This window comes from Neomonachus schauinslandi, chromosome 1, assembly GCF_002201575.2.
Source record: "Neomonachus schauinslandi chromosome 1, ASM220157v2, whole genome shotgun sequence".
NCBI lineage: Eukaryota > Metazoa > Chordata > Mammalia > Carnivora > Phocidae > Neomonachus > Neomonachus schauinslandi.
The window spans coordinates 103,650,636-103,666,800 of record NC_058403.1 but is presented as its reverse complement, the minus strand read 5'-3'; the positions used below and the strand labels follow the sequence as shown (position 1 = coordinate 103,666,800).

General features: G+C 45.3%; 2 protein-coding genes across 3 annotated transcripts in view; one reads left to right on the top strand and one right to left on the bottom strand.

Annotated features, from left to right (window-relative positions):
- Positions 1 to 998: 998 nt before the first annotated feature.
- Positions 999 to 9,265, bottom strand: SHOX2 (short stature homeobox 2). Of its 2 annotated transcripts, none has more exons than XM_044915067.1 (5): positions 8,865 to 9,265; positions 5,747 to 5,955; positions 3,284 to 3,341; positions 2,886 to 2,974; positions 999 to 1,355 (listed from the first exon to the last, which is right to left on the bottom strand). In XM_044915067.1, the coding sequence occupies exons 1-5, from the start codon at positions 9,211 to 9,213 to the stop codon at positions 1,062 to 1,064; spliced, it is 999 nt and encodes a 332-aa protein (XP_044771002.1). In that variant the 5' UTR covers positions 9,214 to 9,265; the 3' UTR covers positions 999 to 1,061. The 2 variants fall into 2 exon arrangements, with proteins under 2 accessions (XP_044771002.1, XP_021558317.1); XM_021702642.1 differs by having other exon boundaries at positions 999 to 1,319.
- Positions 9,266 to 13,191: 3,926 nt separating this feature from the next.
- RSRC1 (arginine and serine rich coiled-coil 1) overlaps positions 13,192 to 16,165 on the top strand; it is a 411,838-nt gene continuing 408,864 nt past the window's right edge. Inside the window, exon 1 of the mRNA XM_044915060.1 lies at positions 13,192 to 13,300. The gene's annotated coding sequence lies outside the window, so the exon portion shown is untranslated. The remainder of the gene's footprint in view (positions 13,301 to 16,165) is intronic.

The window sequence follows — 16,165 nt, the reverse complement described above, 5'->3', positions numbered from 1 at the left end:
TTGGTATTGTTTTTCGTACTGAAGATGAAAATGGAGTAAGTGCATGTGAGTAAAGCAGGGAGCAGGGAGACACCATCAATGGAATACAAGTAACATGCAAAACCGGAATTTACTGTCAGCAGTCTGGACAGTGCTGCCATAATAATTTCTCAGAGAAATCATTGTCTGTGGTAACATTTTTTGTATTAATATCATTTTTTTTTCCTCTCCTCGTTTTTATACTGTCTTCCCTCTTCTTACTCTTCCATACGTGGTGGTTTTTAACTCAAAGCATCTGATTCAACGTAAAAGGAGGCCCGCCTCTCTTATCAAATTTCTTGTATTAAAGTGAACTTCGCAGAAAAAGGTCAGTTTCAAAACCTGTGAACTTCCCAGCTGCGCACTTTTTTAATCTTAATTCTTTAAATAAGTATACCTCTTCCTTCTGTTTTGCCTTTTTTAGCCCATTAAAAAAAACATACACTTTAAGTTGATACTCCCCCCCCCCCCCAATTCTCTCGAGATTCGTCCGGGTTATTTTTCCATATTTTTAAATGTATAAAATACTTTAATTTTTAAAATTTGTTTTTGTTCCTTGGTTCTTTCTCCGATTTCAACTTCTGCCAAATAGCAGTAAGTTCCCTTTCTCTTTTTTCTTTCTGGTTTGTCTTTTCTACTTTTTTTTTTTTTTTTGCTCATTTTTTATTAACAGGATTTTTATTTCTACGCAAGAGTCCATCGTTGCAGCTTTGCCGTGAGCCACACTCCGCTGTCCCAGCGCTCCGTTGTTCAGTCTCTCTCCAGACTTCCCGAAAACTTGCCCCTATGAAGCCGAATTCTACGCCCTTGGGTAGGTGAATGGTCAGGAGCCACAGAGCTGGTGCGCCTAGTGGGATTCAAGGTCCCGCGCGAAGTCTCGCCCTCCGAGTCCGGGATGTGGAAGGCGGCAAAGGCCGATCAGCGGGGCGGAAAGAGGGTCGGTTCCGGAGGTCCGGAGGGGTTAAACGGAAAAGCAGCCGGGCACGGAGGATTTGCAGGGTGCGTGCCGCGCTGGAAGCGCGACGTTGGTGCTGGCGTTGGCGTCACAGACCCAGGGCGGCAGCGTGCTTTTTGGCTTTCAGTCTGAGATCGGCGATGCTGGAGTTCTTGCTGGTGGTCTTGGCTGCGGCGGCGGCAGCCACCACAGAGGCGGCGGAGGCTGAGTCCGCGGCCAGCGTGGCTAGCGGCAGTCCGAAGGGCGGCGCCGGGAACATCATATAGGGCGCGTGCGCGGCCAGGTGCGGGTGCAGGTGGTGGTGCGCGTGCGCCACGGCGCTGTCCAGCTGCAGCTGCGCCTGAACCTGAAAGGACAAGGGCGTCACGTTGCAATGACTATCCTAGGGTGACAACAGAATAGAAACAGAGCATTAACGGCGTCCAGCTTGGCGAGGGGGAAGGCTGGGGCTGGGGACAGGAGAGGGGAGTTCGGCTGACCTTCTCAGTCTGTTACTGAATCTGGGGCGCCACAGGGATACTCCGGTGCGCCAGAGTCTCTGCAACTCTTCAGCACGCCTTATCTCCCTTGGCCCTAGGGGACTCCTGTCTGCAGGAATGTGGCCGCCCCCCTCGGGAGCTGGGCCCATCAGAGGGCAACATTGCTATTGTGTTAAAACATCGCCCTCCTCAAAATTACAAAAGTAATTTGGAAAGGCTCTCTTGATGTCATCATACACCTCTTACCCATTAAAGCACTGAAGTACTAACAAGCAAACTATAAAAGTTTTCCCTGTCACTTGGGGACATTATTGCATCTTCATCACAACTGGCACAATTGTTAGTACTTCTAACCTTTACTGCTATAACAATTACCCTTGTTATAAAGCAGATCTTCTTTAAAAATGCAGATTCTGATTCAGAAGGTCTGCATTGGGACCCGAGATTCTGCATTTCTAACAATCTCCCAGGTGGTGCTGGTGCTGCAGGCCTGCAGATCACTTTCTGAGTAGTAAGGGTCTCCTTTTTAGATCCCACACTCTCTCCAATCATTCCCTCTTGCTTCAAAAGCCTAGCATTGGGATGCTAGCTAGAGTCCTGTGGTGCCAAGAGAGCTAAGATCTCCCTAACAGTAACCGTCAATACATGGGTACACCCGTGTGTCTCCCCAGTCCAGGGTGCTGCCAACTGAGAGCTAATTCTTGACTTCACAGCCCTACCAAGCAGGGGTCCCAGCTGAGGAGGGGGAAGGTCAGGCACTGGTTGGGTAAGAATTGAGCCCTTAGGCTTGGAGAGCAGGAGCGTTTAGAGCACTGGGATTTCCAAGGATTAAATCATTGCTGCAGGCTGTCCTTTTAACATGTAGTCTTAAAGGTTTCTTTATGCCTAAGAAAGGGATTGCAGAGGCAGGACATCCCTGGGAAGACCAAGGCTTCCCTCTCTACTAGAGATGAAGCTTTGTTAGCAGAGACAGGTTTTAAAAATCAAGTATGAGTTGGAAGTACTTTTATTTATTTACTTTTCTTTTGCCAGAGACATTTAATGTGACTAAGAGGTAGGAAATACCTAGAAAAATATTTAGAAAGTTGCCTTAGAAAACACCTTAGGACTAACCTCTGTATTGGATCTGACAAAATCTTAATAAAAGGCTTTTCCTTCCTCTCCCCAAGTGCAATCTTTAGTGCATTTTTAAAGGACCAGTCGCTGGCCTCAGGCTTCTGTAGGTTTCCCATGAGGAAAGAAAGGACTAGGCATGTAGGCCCTTGACATTTTATAGGTTTTTAAAGGGGAGTAGATTCACTATATCATCTCAAAATTATTCTTCAACCACATGGACACCAACATGGGACTCAGAGAGAGGGTATATTCAACAATTCAAGCAAAATCCAGGTCTTTTTACAGTTAAAAACAAGTTGAAACTGGGCTATACTTGCCTGCTGAAATGGCATCCTTAAAGCACCTACATTGACATAGGGCGCAACTCTACAAGCTTCAAACTGGCTGGCAGCCCCTATGAGAACACCTGTAAAAAAATGGGGAACAAAACACAATAATGTGAGGATAACATTTCCAGCATTGTTTTCCAGGATTCCAAATGATACCAAGATAGAACAAATTCTTTTGGAATTGGACTGTTATCTTCCTAAATAGCTGCCATAATTAAAATAAATGTAATGTACTTCCAAACTTTAGGACTCTCATTAACTGCCTTCAGAGCAGATTTTTAAATAGAGACCATGATTATCTTTCAGAGTTTCTTTCTGACTTTGTATAACAATATTGCCCAGTTCTCTTTTTACTTAGAATATCAGATGTCCTTTGAGAAGCATACCTTTATGGAGTTGATTTTCTTGTTTTCTACATTTTGCTCTTCGATTTTGAAACCAAACCTACAAATTGGAAAAATAAAATAAAACCTAGATGTTATGAACTCCTTTAATTACCAAAGTACAATGAAAAAACAGTAGTGTTTTAGGCAAGGATTGAGAGATATAGCAAACAATATTTGAATTATAAAAAACACTCTCAATTTCCAAAGTCAAATAATGTAAATGAATGACAAAAGTAGATTTCATAGACTTTTGCAAGATAAATTGTTTCTTGATAAATTACTATTAGTCCTGGTTTCATCTTTCTACATTATAGAGTCCCCAAGGCCTAAAACTCTCCATGATACCTGATACTAAAGCGATAATGGGTTTAGATGTTTGCCCAGTAAGACCTGAGAAGAATGTGCTCATTAATAGCCTGTAATATTAATTAGCTTCATCTTCAAGAAAAACCAAACACCAAAGCAAATAGTGACTCTGTTTTTTTGGGGGGGGGAGATAAAAGTGGGGGAAGAGTTAATTAGTGCCATAAAAGCCTCACTACAAAGAAGTTTAGGATTTCTCTGTTCCTCTGTGCAGCAGAGTGTAACACAGTAGCAGAATAATTGTGCCATTATCATGATAATCTAATTTGCTTCTATAGAAAAAATCTACTGCTTACATTAGGGTAATAGAAAATAACCCTAAAATTTAAAGAAAGGTATGAAAAAATGAAGACCAGTAATAAAGTTCATTTCTTATGAGAAAAAAACAAAACAAAACAATAGTCTATGTAAAGGGGAAGGTAGGAAGGTATGAATCAAGTAACTCCTGGAAACTGTCTTCTCCCAGATATTACCTTCTTAAATAAACTTGCGAACTTTTAGAGGCAGTATGACAGATTTTTAAAAATTCATACAAAGCTTGCTTTTACACTCCAATCATACAGCATTATGTTCCAATAATACAGCATATTGACTGATTCACAAATTAAGGTTTGAAAAAAACTATAAAAGAAAAACACTGCTTCAGAGCTTTTTCTTGTTTTTGAAAGCAAGTGTCATAGTCAATGTAAATCTTCAAAAATTCCCCTGCCATTTAGTGTAATAGAAGGGGAGATTTCATGTCAGGGTGGCATCCTTTGTATAACTCACATGGCCTGAGGCTTCTTGCCTCTTTTTTCCCCTGGAAGAGTTGGAACTGAGAAACTAATGCTCATAACTGTAATAATTATCATCGTGTCTTTAAGGGGTTGCTGAGCCTCTAGAGATTTCAGTACACACAGCAAAGCAGCAAAGGCTTAAAAAGGAAGAGCAGAGCCTTCTATTGACGGCTGTGATGACCAAGGCAGCCTATTATTACTTTTCCCCTTCAACGTGACTGCTCTGTTTTTGTCCTGATCCTATTACAAGATGCGGGGAAGCCCCATAAGAATTGCATAGTTTGCTGCAGATGGTGGTCTCTCCGCCCAGAGACCCCGGGAGTATCTGTTACAGTGATACTTTGTAGCAGCTGCAGATGTTCAGGCCTAAAACTGCTCCATGTGTTCAAACAAATAATGACCATCATTTTCTCCTATTTTATTATTTGAGCGGAAATACAATCTGAAACATTTAAATGTTTTCTTCATAAAAGTAGAAGGATATATACGCATGTATATATATAATTTTCTACCTCGAATGCCCCCAAAGCCTATTGCCATTACTTTCACCCCCGCAACCAGTAAGAAAACAAAAAATAAAAACCAAAAAACCTGTTCCAGTCCAACTTCATCACGTAAGGCACTTGTTGGGTGTTGGACTGTGGGAATGCCAATATTAAGATAGTGAGTTGTTTTAAAATCAAGTTTCTGTAGGTTCAGGTTTGCTGTCTTGGTTAAGTGAGGGAACAAAGAGTGACCAAAATGCATTTATTTCTCTACTGTTTTACACACAGTTTGAGATCGACTGCTAACGGCAAACTGTAAATTTCCACACTTAACAGTTGCTAATTTTCTTTATAGTCTGTACATCTATAAACCTAATTGGCATATCCGCTTGGCAACCCTAGACCCCGGAGCAGGCCCTCAAGGAAAACCAACTCAGGCGAACAAAATATTCGTTGTAACTTTTAAGGCATCCAGAAGATAAAACGTTTTCTGTGGGATTTTTTTTAAGGCTTATAAAAGTAGGCCCATTAGGATTAAACCACATTAAAGGCATCGTAAGGCGAGGGGAGGGGGTGTGGTTTATAGAAACTCTGGGAGCAAGCCCAGCACAGCTTTCTTCTGCTGGGAACATATGTTGGGATGGGGTGGGGGTAGGCTACAAGACTAAGATTTACTTTGGAAAATAAGACCTCTAGTAAAGATATCCCTTCCCTTCTCACCTTACTCCAGACTCTTGAACCTGCGCCCTCTGTGTGTGTCTCCCAAGCTGCCTCTCTAACCCCCGAGTGCCCCTCCTCCACTCCCTGGGCCCTGCCTTGACCTCCTCACAGCTGGATACCTGCACTCGGGCTTCGGACAGCCCCAGCCGTTGGCTCAGTTCCTCGCGCATGAAAGCGTCCGGGTAGTGGGTCTCATCAAAAAGCCTCTCCAGTTCGTTGAGTTGTTCCAGAGTGAAATTGGTCCGACTTCGCCTCTGCTTGATTTTGGTCTGGCCTTCGTCCTCCATCCCTTTTGCATCCTCTTTGCGATCCTTCAGCTCTGGGGACACTGGAGGGGGCACCACAAATAGAGCCACGCGTATGTCCACGTGCGCACACAGACACACACACACACACACACACGGACAAAAACAACACAGCAAATCCTGTTACCAGATTTGTCTCCAAAAGGATGGAGGATCCTGCCCCCTCCTGGAGTTCCTGGCCAGTCCCTCACCCTGTCCTGAGGAAGAAGATTCTGGAGAGGCGAAAAGATCAACTCTGGGCGGCCGCCTGCCCCCGGCTATTCACCCACTCACCCCTTCGCAACTGTAGCCTCAACTCACCTCCTCACTGTCCACTCCACCGTCCCCTGCCCCCCCCCCCCCCCCCGCGAACCCCAAATCCATTCCATTCAACCTCTCTCGCGCTCACCCTCTCCCACACAGAATCAAAAGCATCGCGCCGGGCCAGACACAGAACCCGGTAAGGGCAGAAGGGCGCGGTGAGGCCATGCACTGGCCTCTCACCGGCTATTCCCAGAGAGCTGGGCCATTCTCAGGCCAGCTCCGGCCACCGCTGGCTCTCTGTTTCTCTCAAACTTGCTGCTCTAATTTGGGAACAATTGGGCCCAAGGGTTGCAGCGGCTGAACAAGACCCGGGTGCTGAGCGGTACTGGGAGCCGCATCTCAGGGCTTTCGATGCTGACCCAGGGCTCGAGCCTAACCCTGCGGAGGGCCCATGGGCGGCCAGGCAGTCCCTATCCCCCATGCCGGACACTGGGAGCCTGAGCAGAGGCGCCCACGCCATGTTGACTGCCTGAAGGGCTTGCGGCTCACGCCAGGCCAAAAGGCGAGAGGCGGAAAACTAGCTTCGCGAGGCGCGCGAAATAGACTGCTCCCTCTGTTCTCTCCTTCTCCCTCCCCACTGGAAAGGCGGACTCGACCCTAAATGCTTAAACCCACAGAGATCAACAGGTTCAAGCGGAACATTCGTGATCCTTGGTTTCTATTGGTTGCTCAAAGCCTTTTCATGCATCCAGCAGCTCGGTTGTTTAATAAAATATGCATTTTTTTTTCGGCTTTGGGTTTGCACACATCCGTTGCTACTTTACTGTCCTTCCTTCTCCTCCCTTTAAAAACAGCTCTGCGAATGTGAGCATACAGTCACCCTAGGGATAGGGATATATATGTGAATATATATATACATATATATATAGGCCAAGGGGCAGTGATCAGGGGAGCCCATATCAACATAAGCTGCCCTCTGGAACCTTCATCCTCTGCGCCTGAGTCGGAGCCTTGGGTTTTTAAGGTGTCAAAGCTGAGTTTAGATAGTCGAGAGGCTGTTAGCAGTTCTTCTTAGCCCAGGATCCCGGTCAGCATGGGTGTTAAAAATCATTTCCGGAAGAGCCGGCCTGCAGAGAAATTAATACTTGTCCTGAGCTTGGAAATCAACAATCCCAGGACTGTGTCTGCCCGGGTTCAGACCCTAACCGCGCGATGCGGCGGGCTGGTGTACCCAGGGCCTGGAGCTGCAGACTCACGCCTGGGAGGCTGCACTGAGCCGCCTGACAGTTGTGCCATCATTTTCCAAATTTAGGAGGATCTGCTGCCTGGTCTGGGGGAAGAAGAGCCTCTAGATCCCAGCCCAGTCTAGCATTCTAGCTATGGTGATCTTAAGTGTTGTTTCTTGTACTCAGAGTTCGTTTTATGGACATTTGTCCTTCCAGCGGGAAGGAAGCGGATAACATTATAGCAAATACTCGGAGCCAAGTTAATAAGAAAATATTTGCACTGATATTGTAATGAAATTTAAATATGAAAACACATCCTTCAGATTCTGCCAAAGGGTTGAGAAGGCTTTGTCTATTTCGTGTCATCCACAGTGGATGCCTCTCAAACTTTTGGAGCTTCAAAGAGAAAGATGTCCACATTTCTACTTGATTAATAGACTTATAGACTCTATTTCGCCCCCAAATTTCCATTTATTGGCCTAAACAGGAACAGACCGTGTTATAAACAACTTAATTGCTTGCTTAAATATGTGATTCTACGCATGTCACATATTTTCTTAATTGGAAAAATATGGCAGCACACCAGTTACTGCAGGCACCAAGTGCCAGATTAATTTTATTGTTGAACTCTTTTGAATTGGTACAGGACGCTCCACCATTTAGATAAAGCCATTTCCTAACACTTTGCTGGCACCAAAGGATTTCTCACCACCCCCCTCCGACAAAACCAGAGTACTAAATGATGCGAAACAGCAATGGAATTGTGTAAATATCGAAAAACCAACCAAAAAAAAAAAAAAAAAAAAGGAGCCTAACGCGTCTCCAGAGAGAAACAGCCTAGCCTGCCTTGGCCCTGTTCAATCTTAATAGCTCAAAGAGAATGAGAAGTTTTGACCTCCAAGATCCGAGAAGCCAGGATCTTCGTCGAGTTCGAGTGGATCTCAGCCGCGGCCCGAAACCCTGGTGCGACCCGAGGGTGAAATCTCTCTCTCCTCTCTCTCTCCTTCCTCTCTTTTTCTGTCTTTCTCAGGCCTAGGAAAGGGGCTCCCTCAAACTAGGCGCTAGATGCGAACCGTAATCCCGCCGCCTGGCCCAGCTGCTGTCAGCACCCCCGCCGCAGCCGGGCCCAGCGAACTTCCCCATCCGCCCGCGGGCCGTCTGGGCTGCCGGCCCATCCTCCGGCTAGTGAAATGCGCTACAGTGGAATGGAAATAGCGGGAGCATCTGAGAAAGACGCGCTCAAACCCCACGCCCCCCGTCTTCACATACACTCGGACCCCACCCACGGCCGTGCACACCACCGGACTTCCAGCCCCCCATCATCACTCTAGCTTCCAAAGCTGGAGTCCAAGGGCCCTCTCCGCGTCCCGCCCCTCTCCCCCCTGGGCCTCGGGGTCCTCTCCCGCCTGAGAGGAGTCAGGAAGGCGGGAAGGGGAATCGCGGCTGGGGGTTTAGGCCGTTACCCTCGGTAAGCCGCGGGCTGCCCGGCTCCCTGCTTCTCTCAGCGGCGCCCATGTCCAGCTCCCGGACGGGAGAGCGCCCTCCTCCAGCTCCTCCGCCTGCTCCTCCTCCTCCTGCACCTCCTCCGCCTCCTCCGCCTCCGCCTCCGCCTCCTCCTCCGCCGCCGCCTCCGCCGGCCGCCCGGACTGCCGGGCTGCTGCGGTCGTCGCGGCCCGGCTCGGCGCAGCCCGTCGGCTCCTTGGTCCCGCGCAGCGGCCCGCTCTCCAGCACCTCTCGGTACGTGATCGCCTCCTTCTTCTCCTTCACTTTCTGGTCAAAAGACTTAGAGACGAACGCCGTAAGTTCTTCCATCGCCGCCGATGCCGGTCAGCCCCGCGCTCAACCTCTCCCAGCCGAGCCCCGCTCTTTTTTTCCTTCTTCTTTTTTTACTGCTCCAGCCCCCCCAATAATAACACATCAATGGGGCAGGGGGTGGGGGGGGGAGCTGAAGGAGGAGGAAGAAGAAGAAGAAGAAAAAGAAGAGAAGAAAGAAGAAAGAGGAGGAGAAGTAGGAGAAAAAGAAGTAAGAAGAGGAGGAGGAGGAGGAGGAGGAGGAGGAAGAGGGAAGGGGCGGAGGCCGCCGGAGGGAAATGGGAACTGATGCTTCCCTGCCGGAGCGCGCTTGTTCAATGTTAAGATCTTTGACAATTCTAACTGCGGAGAGTTCAGATCTGATAGCAATGCTGCGCTTGAAGTCTCACTATTTATACTTCGCAAAGGCGGCCCCTTGTTCTGAGTAAATTACCTCCCCTTCGCAACTCGGAGGGAGCCCCTTCCTGGGGAAGCACCCGCACCACTACCTGGGGGTGGGGGAGTGGGGGTTGGGAGGGAGGAAGAGAGGGAGAGAGGGAGAAAAAGAGAGAGAGATTGAGATTGATTGAGGCTGGAGTCCAGGCAGGCTGGAGCTGGAGTGGGAGGGCAGAGAAGGGGACGGGAGGGGGCGGGAAGAGGAGGCCGGTCCCAGGCCGTCCGGGTTTTCAGATAGCCTCGGCCGCCTGTGCTCCTGGCCATTAATCCAGGATTGATGAGAATCCCTAATTAATTTAATTAGGCGTGGATTTTGCGTTGGTGTCACGATTCAGTTAAACACTGGGGAGCTGAACCTACTCCGCCGGGGCGTGGCCAAGAGGAAACTGACAAGTGCGCGGCCGCTGGAGTCAGTCGGGTATCCGGACTCCGCATCCCACCCCACAACCTCGCACCGCGTCAGGGTGCAGCGCAACTGTTCCTCCCTGCCTTGCTGCCAGGCTTCCTTGACCTGCGTTAGGCGCCCCGCACCCCAGTTCCGTATCCTGACCCTGTTGTCCCAATCCTACATCCTCGCTCCTCCCACCCTACAACCCACACAACCCGGCAACCTGGGTTCACAAACCTGCCCAGAGTCAGGGTACTTTACAGCTTCCCAGCCCAGCGCGGCTCCTTAAGGAGGCTTCCCGGCTCTCAGCCAGAGCTGAGTCTGGGTCTTCACTAAGCTCCTCGCCCCGGGGAGTTTGTGATTCACCCACTACTAGCGCCCTGGAGCCCAAGCCGACACCTCTACAGACAAACCCAACTCGTACGCGCCGGTCTATTTAACACATTTCCCGAGCAGCTGTTCCCTGACAGATTCCATTTTTAAAGTGTTTCCTTAGTCCCTGGTCAAGGACAGTTTGACTTCGTTCCTTCTTTGAGGTCTCAGGATCCTGACCCCTTTTCCCTTATAACTCCCTGCACCCAGACCCCTCCCACAATTAACTACAGGAGTTCTTTAGTATCCTCAGAAACATTCTAGTTGATTTCCTAATTTTGAAAAGCAAATTATTTCCTCCCTCTTTGAGTTTGAAAAAAATTCACGTTAAGTTTACACCCCATCTAATTTTACTTACCATGGACTATTCAAAAAGAGGGTCACCGGGAGAAAGGTTTCTCTCTCTCTCTCTCTCTGTCAAAGCCACAATTTAAAACTTTATTCCTGGACTATTTTCATCGAAATAGTTTGTTATATGGAAGTAACATCTATATTACTGAGTCATTTGTACTGTGTAGGACAAAGCTTGCAGTGAGCACTGTGGCCATGTATATATCTCACACAAGAATATTTACATAGGAAAGTTATAATTACTTGAGTCTACAAACAAATATATCTCTTCAAGTGTGGTTTGGGGGACATTTTCAAGTAGTATGAATATTAGTGCAGGTTTTCTTCTGATGTTAAAAGTAACTTGTTCATCTTCTTGGATCTGATACTCTCAGTAAAAATAAAAGCAACTACAGAACTTTGATAGGTATACTTCTGCCCATCGGTTAAAGCATGAACACGAAGTTAACAGATAATTTGAGAACTGTCATCAAAGCAACCTGAGTCATTTGTAAAAAGAGAAAACAATTATAACAATATATTAATGGTTCTAGAATATATACAAATAGAGGTTGTATGTATCTTTGTCATACTTTACTACTCTTCAGATTAAAATGTTCACATTTAGTGAATTTAAGGAAAATGAAAATCATACTTTTTAAAATGTTACTTTGCCTTTTTTTTCTTTTGAATTCTGAAGATATCCTTTGTTCTTCTTAAAACATTTGTTGCTGTATTTAGGAGAAATAATTAAAATCTTTAAGTTTCCAGTAGCAATAGCTTTTAGGTATTAATTACATGAGTGCTTGCTTCTATTTTATCACACTACAAAAGAGACTCAAATACTCACATTTTCCAAAGTTATATGAATTTAGAAACATGATTTTATACTTAGTCTTGGTTTACTACTTTAACCACTTCAATTCTGATATTATCAGAGAGGAATAGCCATAATCTTTAATCCTTTGTGAAAATCAATTTTTCAGGTTATTTAGCAGAATGACCAGGGACGGGGTCAGCTAAATGGACGTGGTGCTCAAAGAGCTCTGAAACTGAGGTGTTAAATACGTATTCACAAACAGCTCCAACATAACCACAGTTAGAAGTCTGGCAAGGGATCAGGAGACTCACTAGCTACTTTTTAAATTCCATCTACTACTGAGCTTGAGGGAAAGATGACCATTTTAAGGGTGATCAGGGAAGGCTCAGAGACAATCATCGTGTAGTTCACACCAAATTGATTTTCCCATAGATTTTCCTGGCATATTGGCTTTTTGTATATATTTAGGAATAGTGGTGTTAATATCAGATGGGGCTGTGAGAAATCTGCAGTGTCTCACCACAGATTCCCACTGGCCCAAGGGAAGTTTAGTTAAAAACAACATCAACAAGGTTCTTAAAATGCTTATGAAGTTCTAATGATGTTTCATTAGATAAAAAATATTTTCTTGAGACAGGGTATTTCAAAATGTAATTTTGGTAAAAAACATTGAATAACGTTTAGTTGACAGCCTGCAGACAGATACAGGAGTTCCAATAAAATTCAGGACCCCACGGGGCTCCCCAGCTCTTGAATTATTTAAAATAAACACGTAGTGTAGTAGTTAAGTTTTAAAACGGTCCCTCGAAACTGGTTATTTAAGGTACAGTCATTTATGAGCAATATATTTGTGGAGGTGATTTTCACCCTCTCAAACCGTCAGCGGAAAACTGTAGCTTGGATATCATATCAGTTGTGAACGAGCTGGTTCTCACAGTCGACCCAAACCAAGGCCAAGAGTTTATTCACCTCCTTTCCTTTTCTTACAGATAAATAATGTAGTATGAGTTACAGAAAATGCTGAATCGCTGTAATTTCTATTGGTTTAAATAACAAAAAACCTATATATTGAATTTCTCTTTCAGAAGAAACCTCGTCCCCCTGCCCCAGGCAGCCTTCTCCCCTTCCTCCACCAACCAGTTAACTTTAATATGGGAAACTAATTTGCACCCAACCTGTGAATGCCTTCACCTTCAGGGTAGAAGAAACACCGATTTTAATGCATTTTTGCAAATAAATCATTAGAGTTTAATCACACATGACTCTGTACAGACACAGTCCCATGATTTATTATCGTTGGGCTAGTTTCCTCCTCCCTCAGAGTGAGATAACCAATTTCGCTACGTGTGGTGTCTTAAACATAACTTCCTACGATGCAGATTTGTTTACTGATTATCTAAGACGACAGCGACGATTACTAAGGCAATAACACTTTTCAGTCTCCACCTTTATTGCTTTTTGGCAACAAGAAAATCAAATAAGCAAGCACGCAAACCCAACACCAAACAAAAAATTGGCGGCGTGACAATCTACTCCCTCCGCACTCCTCTAACTCCTGGCAGCCTCTATCGATGCACTCGGAAGCTCGGCTGGCGCTGCCTGGCGCTGGAACCAGGAAGGCGGTGAGCTTAAACTGAAGCAAGTTCGGAGGACGGCAGCGGCGCCCAGATTTGAAGGAACGTTTTTTGGTCTGTGGCGCTTGCAAGTCCACGGGAAGCGTGAGGCCGAAGGCCGGGACCCAGGTGATGCCGGCATCTGGAGTCCGGGAGGCGGTGCCTGCGGACGCAAGGTTCCGAGGCCCGGCTCCGGCGAGAGGCGGCGCGGGGCCTGGCGCAGTCCGCCGGGAAGGCGGCTTGGAGTGGGGGTGGTGGGGGTGGTGGGGGTGGTGGGTGGTGGCCGCGAGGCGTGCGGAGCGGCGCAGTACGCATGCGCCCCGCACCTGGCGCTTTCTGACCCCTGAAGTTCGAGCTGGGGCCTTTGGGTGGTGGGTAGCTGTAGAGTAGTTCGCGGTCGCAGGCCTCAAGCTAGGCCTTCTGTCTGCTGGTGGTGAGGGAGAGTTAACTAGCTCTTCATCCCCTACCCAACCCACACCTCCATCCGCATCCCCAGTGCCTGGTCCTCGATCACTGCTTTTGAGTTTCTGTGCTCATCTTGAAGTACGTGGTTGGTGCTTCGTCACCAGCTATAGGTAGGATGGAGCAAGAGGGAGGCTGCAGCCTGGTGCACTCTACTCCACTCACTCTGCTGTCGGTACTTGAGATGCACCTCTTTCACTCCCTATCCCCCTTCCTGGCTAGCACTCTTGCTGAGAGATAGGTGGTGCTGGGTGAGATAGACTTTCTAAGTTCCTTAACATATAAATATACTCGCACTAAACGTTCCCCGTTTCCTTGACTTCAGAATTTGTGGCCTTGTGGTCATATTACTACCCTTATGGGCTACCTTAAGAGCACATGGCTACCCTTAAACTCTGTTTGCTTTGGTGAGAGGTTATAATGCACTATTTATACATGTTGCTGACTCATGATTTTAGGTCAACCTTAACAATTTCTATCTCAGAGGTTATATATATTTAAATGTACACTGGAAACCTAAATTTTTTGTTGTTACTGCATTTTCAGAATTAGCACCAACCTATTAGAGTTTCAACTAACTAGGTACTGGGTATTTACATAAATCAAATATCTTTTGCGTTACAAAAAAGTAGTCCAGCTGTCATCTTTGAACTTAGACCTAAAAGCTCTAAGTGAAGGGGATATGCAGAATTCTCAGGTTTAAGGATTTGAACAGATATGACAGGTGCAACCTTGTGGGGAAACTGTGTATCCCTTCTGGCCTTAGGTCTATAAATATTCACTTTCTTTACAAGCAAAGGAGATTTCCTGCTAAGTGCTAACACTTTACTACTGTTATGTTCTTCAGTAAGAGAGCTAAAAATGTTTGAAATAGAAAAAAAAAAATAAAGGCAGCTGGTACCTATTAATTGGCCTTACCGATTCCACCAGTCTTAGCAAAGAGTTGTGTTATGAGTTGGAAAACTTCTGTAATGATTTTGTTACAGTAGATGTGTAGATATATTTTCTGCTTTTATTTTCAAACCATTGGAGAGAAATTCTTACGACTGAATGCTTTTTAAAAAAAGAGATGCTAGTCTACAAATTTTTAGTTATGATAGGAGGAGTGTTTTTGAGGATTCTATATATCTTTTGAATTTTGTTGTGTTATCTTAAATTAGAATTTTACCACAGATCTTTTTCTGCTTTTGCATGGTTTTGTACTTATTTGTGGATTTCTTCCTATGCTAAAATGGTATTAACCCCACTTTTACTTTACCTCTTTGAGGTGGATTTCCCATTGACATGACTGTTCTTTTTTTTTTAAGCCATGTGTCCAAGATAAAAAAAGTATAGTTTGATATACTAATGAATGAATAGTGGAGAAATAATTATAAACTGTCATGTTCTCTAGGAATCTTTGTTCTAACTGCCTGTTTTCTGAAAAAGGCTAACTGCTTCTTGTACCTTTATTAATAACTAGACAGAGGAACTAGTTGTGTATGCCTTTGAGCTTTCTTTTGAATGACCACATCTTGGCTTCATGTCTTCAGTCAGTCACTTAAACTTTACAATGAGATGTTTTTGTAAATGGATGTTCTGCTGTAGTCGTTACCTGTCCTGGTTTCAGTTTTGTAGTGGGAGTATTTGGGTGAGGTTTGCAACCATGAGACTGTAATCAGGGAGTACTAGAAGACAGAGTGAGGACAGAAAACCAAGAGCTTTAGGAGTTCTGTACCTGTAGTTGCATTTTCTGTTTACAGGTAGATTGAAAAATTGTTAGCTTGTGGGGCTCCTAAAAATCTCTGCTCAGTTCATTATTGCCCTTATCAGAAATGTCTTTCCATGTACTGTACCTTAACAGTGGAGTTAAGTATAAGGAGTTCTTTCTTACTAGTAGTGTGTAATAAAAATTGACGACATGACTTGAATGAGAAGTATATTCAATTATATGCCAATGATATTATGGAAATCCAGAGGTGAATATATATTGAGGGGGGTGAGTAGGAATTCAGTACCTGTCATTGATAGAGAAGACAATTTTTGATTTTTTAAAATTTATTTATTTGACAGAGACACAGCGAGAGAGGGAACACAAGCAGGAGGGGTGGGGGAGGGAGAAGCAGGCTTCCTGCTGAGCAGGGAGCCTGATGCAGGCCTCCATCCCAGGACCCTGGGGTCATGACCTGAGCTGAAGGCAGATGCTTAATGACTGAGCCACCCAGGCACCCCGAAAAGACAATTTTTGGATCTACCTCTCATTTGCTCTTGTTCAGTTTTCTGAATAAATATTTGGAGTTAACTATAATAAAGAAATGTAGTGGGCTTTTGCAGTCTCTTGAGATTGATTATACTTCAGAGTAATTTTTCTGAAGTGTAAATATATTACTTGAAAATATAGTTTGGTGACACGGATTTTAAACTTTTTTTTTTACTTAGCGTTTCTAAGGAAGGGTTTTGTATCTACCATTAACTTTTCTGGGTTAAATATAATCATTCTTCTATTATGGGTGAATTATGTTGTTTGAAATTAAAACAAAGGAAAATTTATAC